This window comes from Malurus melanocephalus, unplaced genomic scaffold, assembly GCF_030028575.1.
Source record: "Malurus melanocephalus ecotype Western Australia unplaced genomic scaffold, MMel_1.1 scaffold_17, whole genome shotgun sequence".
In the NCBI taxonomy this organism is placed as follows: Eukaryota; Metazoa; Chordata; class Aves; order Passeriformes; family Maluridae; genus Malurus; species Malurus melanocephalus.
The window spans coordinates 4,940,504-4,949,480 of NW_026623249.1; the positions used below are offsets into that span (position 1 = coordinate 4,940,504).

General features: G+C 36.3%; 1 protein-coding gene across 8 annotated transcripts in view; it reads right to left on the bottom strand.

Moving 5' to 3' along the window:
• ATF7IP (activating transcription factor 7 interacting protein) overlaps positions 1 to 8,977 on the bottom strand; it is a 76,822-nt gene that overhangs the window by 33,359 nt on the left and 34,486 nt on the right. For 6 of the 8 annotated variants that reach the window (XM_057389524.1, XM_057389518.1, XM_057389493.1 and 3 more), the window contains exons 3-6: positions 5,647 to 5,727; positions 2,929 to 3,074; positions 1,628 to 1,765; positions 479 to 544 (exon numbers count right to left, since the gene is read on the bottom strand). In XM_057389524.1, coding sequence (XP_057245507.1) covers positions 479 to 544; positions 1,628 to 1,765; positions 2,929 to 3,074; positions 5,647 to 5,727 — 431 coding nt within the window. The remainder of the gene's footprint in view (positions 1 to 478; positions 545 to 1,627; positions 1,766 to 2,928; positions 3,075 to 5,646; positions 5,728 to 8,977) is intronic. The other 2 variants (XM_057389530.1, XM_057389513.1) reach the window with 1 other exon arrangement.

Here is an 8,977-nt window from a genome sequence, read left to right on the forward strand (position 1 = left end):
AGGCCGTAACAGAGAAACTTTAAGTCAGCTTGCAAACTTATACTTTCATTCTATTTCATATCCATTCACTGCTGTGTGAAAGAATCATTTTCTGAAGCCAACATTGTAGGAGAATTTGACATTTTTGACAACCGCCCCAAATCTCCTTGGTCCTACTGCCTCCTTCTCCTGATTAATTTCCTTCCTCTTCCCCCTCTCCTTCAGAATCATAGTGGGATTCACTGTTATTTATGCTTTATTTACTCTTCATACTGAAATAAATTAGATTCAGTCRTATGCAGTTTAAGGTGTCTTTAATAGTGGCTAAAGAAGCTTCTGTACAAATCAGAATTACATAAGAGATGTTAAGACTTCTTTAAGCAAACCAGACAAACCTGCTTTGAGAATGCCATTGAATATAAATTTTCTTTATTTTTCAACACAAGGTTTAGGCTAACTGAGAAAAAAAACCCCAAACCCCAAAAAATCTAGTTCTTACTTCCTGTCTCTTCTTCAAGTCCTCCTTGGCTGCTCCAACCCTCTTTGTCAATCTTGCAATTTTAGCCTAAACAGGAAGAAGATGAAAACAAAAAAAATGTAAATATCCCCCCAAGTGGATCAAAGAAATTATGCGGACTAAAAGATATATAACTAAAACATCATATCAAAGTCAATTTTCATACCAGGGAAATCATTCTTCCTTGAAATACAATACAACTATGTTATTTCAACTATATTATAGCAGACTGTATGCATCACAATCAAGGTGTCTTAGAGACAACTTTAATTTCTTCCTATCCTCAACTGCACAAACTATCTATCTTGCATGTTCACACAAAGCAACATCAATTAAAGCCTTACATGATTTTATTAATTTGACACTATTTGATGGCAAAAGATAGTGGTAAACAAGAATATTGAAAGTGTCTTTGAAACACTTTAAAAGTCAACATAAAATGGCTGTGGCAACAACAGGAAAAAGTTGTATAGTAGGAACTGGTCTGGAAAACTCCATATTTCTCTTAATGCAAAAAGTAAAATGGCCTTATTGTTTGAATTTGTAGTAATGTAAGCTTTTAATTGTGTTGTCAGTTCAAAAATCTTTGAATTTTGTGATATTCCTCATGTCAACACTATGTATATATTTTCTATAAAAAAGCTGGAAAGTATACTGCATTCAACACTAGCTGTTTGCTTCATCAACTATTTACTTTCTGGGGAAACAATGTGTGATATAGCAAGTCCAGTGCTATTGTCCCCTCCTTTTTGGATGTTTCCATTTTTAGGCAAATTTCCAGCTTCATAAACACTTTAGATATTTTCATGCTTAGCACTTTTTTGAAAAATGTCTAAATGGAACAGAGGAGTGGAAAAACAGTCTCCTAACAGCTAATGAGTCAGTTTGCCAGAAGGAAGATCCACTGTGGGTTTTCTGTATGATTAACTGGTTGTTTCCCTCCTTCTGACAGCAAAATACAGTTTCACAACTCAAAAGGACCATTAGTATTTGCTACACCCCCACCACTTCCTCCCCTTGTGGAGTCAAAATAGCTTCCCCACTGGCAAGTGCAGGAACCTTACTACTAAATATTGAGGAAGTTATTTTTTAATTTGACCCTAGTATGCAGCTGAACACATGAACACCCACCTGCATTTCAGTAAGCACAGTTTTATGCCTCTTGTTGCACTCCACTTTCTCCATTCGGGTTTTCAAGTCTGCCAGAGTTTTGTCAAATACCGCACACTGAAAAGCGGTAAATTTCTCTTCTAAAAGTCTCTGGATAATCTGCAAAATTGTTACATTAAAAAAAAACCCAACAATGCAATCCCAAAATTTGAGAGATTGTCTATAAAAATATTCTCAACTCTTAACAAATATCCTGCTATTAACAGAACAATAACAACTGTTGTGCCCTATCAATCAAATAAATCGATATTCACCAGTAAGCATGTGGTTGTAAAACTAAGACATTTTGACATATTTTTTGGTTTTTGACATTTTTCCAGAAGCTTTGGAAAATACAAATGGTTTGCCACTAATTCAAGAAATTTATTTCCTTGCAGTATGGTAAGTGTATAAAATGTTGCTATATATGAAAAGAACCTTAACAACAGAAGATATTTTCTTTAAGTGCAGTGTTTACTGCAAATTAACAAATTAATTGTTCTTACTTTTCTGTTCTTGAGAGAGACATCGGCATTCAAAGAACACAAACTAAACACATTCAACAAAACYTTTTTTTCTGAGATGTATCTTCCCCTAGCAAAAATGCAGTATTGACTTCCTTGCAGAAGCTAAAAACATAAGAACACTGGTTTTCAAAAAGTTTACGTGATTAAGTTATTATGTTTTTCTCCCTTTTACAGCTATTGCAGTGCAAAAAGTAAAAAAATAAACAACAAATGTGGTTCCATTTTTGCCATCCTAAATTAATGAAGTTACAACACATGCCAGCTAACTAACTAATGGAAGAATAACACAATTTTCTTCAAGTCCACAGGTTCCTTGTACAGCAGTGCTGCAACCAGGCTATTAACAGCTCTACAAAAATCTGCAAAGTGTCAGGCTGATTACACTCTTGTTTGGAGACAGACTTTCTTTAAAGGTAGGCACACAATGAAGTGCATCGCATACAAACTTCACCATGGTGAAATATGTCCTTTGCCAACATTTTCAGTCTAGAGACATTAAGTATTTTATACATTTGAAATACAACTCCTGCAGCACAATTTTCAAATGGCATTTGGCCTCTTCTTAAAAGGAGGGTTATGTAGAACTTCATATGAATTAAGTACCTTTGTTACTTGAATTACATCCGATGTTCAACCACAAAAGAGAGAAGGTGTTTGGGGACATAAGGAGTGTGTGGGGAAGGACAGCTAATTCAAAGATGGTAACACAAGTGACAGGTGTGTGTATATATTCTTTGCTCTGCATCTCTATTCTACCTTTTGTAATTTTTGGTCAACATCCTTTCTGGCTGTAATTTTTACTTGGAGTTCTGCTTCATAATCTTCTCCCATGTACCGACGATGTTTAGAATGAACATTGTCCATGTCCTCAGATTTGGAACGTTTTCTCTTTGATGCTTCACCTGGAACAATTAGATACAACTACTCATGAGGAACTCCTGAAAAAACAGGTATCTTCAGAATGCCATGATTACTATGAAGTTGTCCTCAGTTTAAACTTTTTCATTCTAAACCAGTAAGAAGACCTTTGGAAAAAGATGCTTGATGACAGCAAAGCAGAAATCTAGTCTTTTTGGTATCCGTACATTACTGCCCTTTTAGTGAATTCTCCTTTGTGATTCACCCACTGCTGCCCCAAATGCAAAATGGTCCTAGTACCACCATTCCCCTTTCCAAAACTCCTCTCCACCATCCTATAAGGAAATATGACTTCTGAGAAGTGAAATAAAATCTTCTGAAAAAAGGAATTCTCAGAATTTCATCTAAATAAAACTAAACCTCATTTAGCTGTCCAATAATTAATCGTATTTATCTGCCATGAAGTTTTAACTCATACCTCCTACATCTGACTGGAAAAAATTAAAACTTTCTTATTTTTTGTGAAAGAAGATAAGAAGGAAAGTAAAAACCTAACAGAAGAACAGGCTCAAAACAGAACTATATTATAAAAGTCAGGGATGAAGCACAAAAGAACCAGAAATCTCATTCACTCCTCCAGCTCCTGGCACTGTGCCTAGCAGGTTCTTGAGGACAAGAGGAACATCTGCTTTTAAGTAATCTTCAGGAAGATTATTTAATAAGGACCCAGGGAATTACAGGATTATCAGCCTTACTTCAATCCCTGGGAAYATGATGGAGCAAGTAAGTGTAGATAGAAATCATCTCTAAGCCTATAAAGAAGGTGGTGATGGGGAAAAGAATGGATTTATCAAGGGGAAACCACACATCATCAACCTGATAGCCTTCTACAGTGAGACAACCAGCTTGGTGGATGAGAGGAGAGCATCTTTAGTAACACCCAAAACATCCTCAGAGACAAATTCATGATGTACAGCCTAGATAACTGGAGTGGCTCAACTACTGGGCATCAGGAGACGTCATTATTGGCACACAGTCCAGCTGGAGTTCAGTAATGTACACCAGCAGATGCTACTGGTACCAACACTAACATCTTAATAGATGATGTAGATAATGGGGTGTATTGGGTCTGACTGAGGTAAAGCTCAAGCCCTTCCAGTGCTGTGCTTTGCATGAGTGGCTAGATGGGAGCTGATAACAGAGCAGTGTTTTGGCTATTGCCAAGCAGTGCTGTCCCTCTGACATTCTCTCCCCCTCAAAGGGATGGGAGTGTGTAAGATCCTGGGAGGGGACATGACTAGGCCAGCTGACCCAAATCAACCAAAGGGATATTCCATACCATATGATGTCAGCTCAGATATATAAAGCGAGGAGAGAGAGGAGGAAAGGGGGGGCATTCATGAGTTTTTAATGTTTGCCTTCCGGAGCAACCACTACGCGTGCTGAAGCCCTGCTTCCCAGGAAGTGTCCCAACAACGCTGCTAATGGGAAGTAGAGATTGATTTATTTTTTCTTCCTTTAGCTTTTGCGCATGCAATCTTTGCTTATTTTTGTATCTCTGCTGTAATAAAACTACTTTATCTCACCCTGCTCGCTGTTCACCATCTTACTCTCTCCCCTGTCCCAGAGGGAAAGGGAGTGATAGGGAAACCTAGTGGGTACCTGGCATCTGGCCAGGGTCAACCCACAACATGGGGTAAGAGCATATCCGCAGCAACCTGCAGATGATACAAAACTGGAAGGAGTGATTTGTACACTCCTAAGTGGCTATGCTGCCATGTGGAGTCACACAAACAAACTGGAGAAATGGGCAAACAAGAATCTCATGAAGTTTAACAAAAGGAAATGCCCAAGTACTACACATGGATAGCAATGAAACCATGTACTCGTGCAGGCTGGAACTTCACTGGCTGGAAAACAGCATTGCAGAAAAGTCCCTGGTGACATTCATGTACATGAAGTTGAACACGAGCCAGCAATGTGCCCTGTTGGCAAAGAAGGCCAACAATATTCTTGGCTGCCTGAGAATGCACACTGACAGTGGGCTGAGGGAAGTACTTAATCCCCTCTAATCAGGGAACATGAGCCTGAACCTTGAGTCTTTTGTCCAGTTCTGGGCTAAATACAAAAAATAAATGAGCATACTGGAGAGAGTACCATGTGGAGTCACCAGGATGTTTTAGAGATTGGCACATTCATCAAGATCTGGAATTGTTCAACTGGAGAAGGCTATTATGGGATATTTTATGTGTGTAAATTTACCTAACAGATGAGGAATGAACAAAGAGCAAGATTCAGTGAGTAGCAGTGACAAGACAAGAGAAATGGATGTAAATTGAAATACAGGAATTTCAACCCAAACATATAAAAACTTTACTGTAAGGGTGCTCAAACACTGGCAGCAGAACACTGGAAATCTGTGGAATCATCATCCATGGAAATACTCAAAACCTATCAGGCCATGGTTCTGAGCAAACTCCTCTAGTTGACCTGGCTTTTAACAGGGGCATTGGACTAGATAATCATCAAAGGTCCCTTCCAAACCTAATGATTCTAGGATGTACCACCCAGTGAAACATTAACGTTATGTTAAAACATTGTTTTAACATTACATACTTTTCTCTGTTTGTTTCTTTTCTTCTTTGTGGGCCTCTTCTTTATCTTCACTCTCCTTTTTTCTCTCTCCTTCCACCTCTTCTATAAACAGAAGAAAAAAATCCAAGCGTCACTTACTCAGAGCTACAGAAGTCACTTAACAGTCCTATTTTGACTAATGAATGTAGAATATTTATGAAAAAAAGTCAGGGAAGGCAAGAGAAATAAGTATGAGAAAAAGGGAATGCAGATATGAAAAAAAAAAAAAAGAAGATACCCTGAAAACAAAGATCTAAACTATCATGAAACACATTAAGACTCACTTATGAATTTGCTTAGCATTTAAAACACAATAACTGAACTATAATTACCACGGTAACTGAACTATAATTACCACGGTAACATTCAGTTACCTCTGAAACAAAATGATGTCTTTTTAATACAGCTGAAGTTCTCAACTAATTATTTTAGCTTATTTTTCCGCTCAGGGAGATAGCATAAAAATTTCTATGACAAAATACTATGTTTCTCTATTTACAATTGGCAAATTCAACCATAATCTTTATAATAGAAAACGCCTAGATTCTTCTTCAGTTAACAAATACAAATTCTAATTTGAAGTTTCTTGCTAATATAAAGTATCACAATTTAGGACTAGTCATTTAAAATTATACCATTTAGGAAATGCTTAAATGGAGAAAAATTGGAAGCCCCCAAACAAACAAAGATAAAAACAGTAGCACTTCTCAAAAAAAGATTATTGTATTTTCCATAAGCTTCCATTCTATGTTTCATACATATATGTATGAAACGAGCTTCCATTATATGTTTCTGTGCTTGCTAAATACAAAACGTAACTATTGCTCTTAACATTACAGAAAAATCTATCCAGAATATAACGAAGCAAGTAAGCACTGTTACGCACATCTTGATCTGTATGCTTCTTCAATTTCCTATATTCATTTTTTTATTATAGCAGAGTTTACTAACTTTTCTAGGGAAACATCTGGTTGCAAAGGTTTACTTGATGCTCTCTCAACATTAAATCTCACTTCTATTATGAAGAACATTTACATTATTTAAAAGAGGTTAGCTAATAATTCAGAAAAAGGAAGCAATCAAAACCCAAAAATCTAGCATTAAGACATTTTAATTTTTCTTATTTATGTAAAAAACTATATTAATAACATAAATTCTTCAATCCACATCTGATTTACTTTTAAGGTTATAAAATGACATAATGCCTACGACACCTGCTTTTTAAGACTTAGAGATAAGCTTCATGTATTTAATTGTTATGAATAAAGTAGGACCCATTTACCTATAAATCGAAAGGAGAATCACTAAGTTCAAGACAACTTTTTGCACAATTTACAGATTTTAATATTCAGCTGAAAGACACAAATATTCCATGGAAAGATACACACACCTAGCATGTTTTCAAAACATGTTACAAGCTTCAATGCTAAGGGTTTATCAGTCCTACACAGAGGACAAGTAATTTCAGACATGAGAAAGTTCTTTCCTTACAAATCTAACTCATTTAACTAAAAATGGTTTAAACATGATGCCCAGCTAAATTTTTCTAGTTAAGGAAGAAAAAATTTCACAACTGGCTATCAGCTTAGTTTTCACTGCTAAGCTATGATCTTATCACCCTGATGCCAGACAGGCAGAAGCAATGAATGCAACCTTGTGACCTCCTATGAGCTTGGTGTCTCATAGTAAAGTTTTTATCAGTTTCTTAATTTATTCCAATAGTTTTTCACTTGCTTTCTTCAACTGCTGCTTTATCAATGTTTCCTCAAAAGTACCTACTAAAACCATGCAAAACTTTATTGAGTGATGAGTCAGTTTTACCTTCTGATCAAGTTGTGATTTTTGTATTCATGCATACTGCTTTGTAGATAACCACGAGTTTCACTTGYCACGTTTATTCCTCAGTCATTCAGCACTTAAAACTCTTCTCCAGTTCCTCATATTATCAGCAAACTGTCACCTTACTAGTTACCATTCATTTTAGGCAAATTCCTAATTCTGTCAAAAAGCACAGTCTCTGGAACTAGTCTCTGGAACTCTGGACTTATTTTTCATTCTTCAACTAATTACTTCCTCAACAAGGACTTTCCATCTTTACAAAGACAGTTGCATTTCCAAAAGTGCTTGGTAAGAAATCACTTCTGTACGGATATTCAAGAGAATTCAAACACATGAATCAGGGCTTCCTTGTTATGTGCTTGTTTGCTTACACAGAAAGCTCCAAGGTTTTCTGATGTATGATCTTTCATTATAAAAATCTGCCACAACATAGCTATTATATTTACTAATTCCACTTAGGAAAGACATTCTATTAATCTGCCCATTTGAATAAAGACTTCTAGTACTAGTCTTTCACTGTTGTTTAGCCACGCTGGTTTTCATCTGGACTTTTTGAAATCTTATTTTTAACTGAGCAGTTTGCACCCATTTCTCCAATATAGCATCTTGAAGTGATCTCCATACAGTCTCCATAGTTTTAATTTTCACACTCTTTCCAAAAGCTATCTCCTATCTTCTAAGATAACTCTACCTGTTTTCTCATTCAGCTGCTTCCTACCTGTGTGACATGTCTGCTATTATCTTTGCTGCTGGTTAAGGACAGAACATCAGTGACCAATTTTCGTTTCAGGCACAGTCTCCGTTACAGCCACACAACCGTAAAAGTCATAAACTGTTACAGCCAATAAATAAAACAACTAGTCAAAGAATTTGTCTTGCCACCAAAACTAAAGCTTTGAAAAAGTATTGCTGGATACATTAATTTTAAACTTCTGCAAACTGTAGTCCAGTACTTTATATTCACTTCAGTCTTCTTGCTCCATAGCAAACTCCTCTGTGACCAGGGTGTTTTCTCATTGGGTAAGATGAAAAAAGTAAACCTAATGGGTTCAAATAAGAGAACCCCTAACCAGCAGCGAGAACAAAGATAATCAATTTATTCTTGATGTTGATTTCATAAAAGAGACTCATACCACACTAGAATTTTGACACGACACACAACCTTCTTTCCCCCTGCTTCCCCCACCTCCAATAGCTTCTGAAAGACTCTAAGTGCACAACAATGGTATCATTTTTTCAATCTCATTGAAAACAGGTAACAGCTAAATAAGATCCTTAGCAGAAAGCATAAATTTACAGATAAATACTAGAAAAGAATGAGTCTAAAACAGGGCTGAAGGGACATTCTCACCTCTCTTTCTCTAGCTGTTTGGAAGCTGAAGACTCAGTCTCATCATTAGTAAGACAAGATTTGAGAAACAAAAAAAACAAACAAAAAACAAACAACAACAACAAAATCAAACAAAAAAAAAAA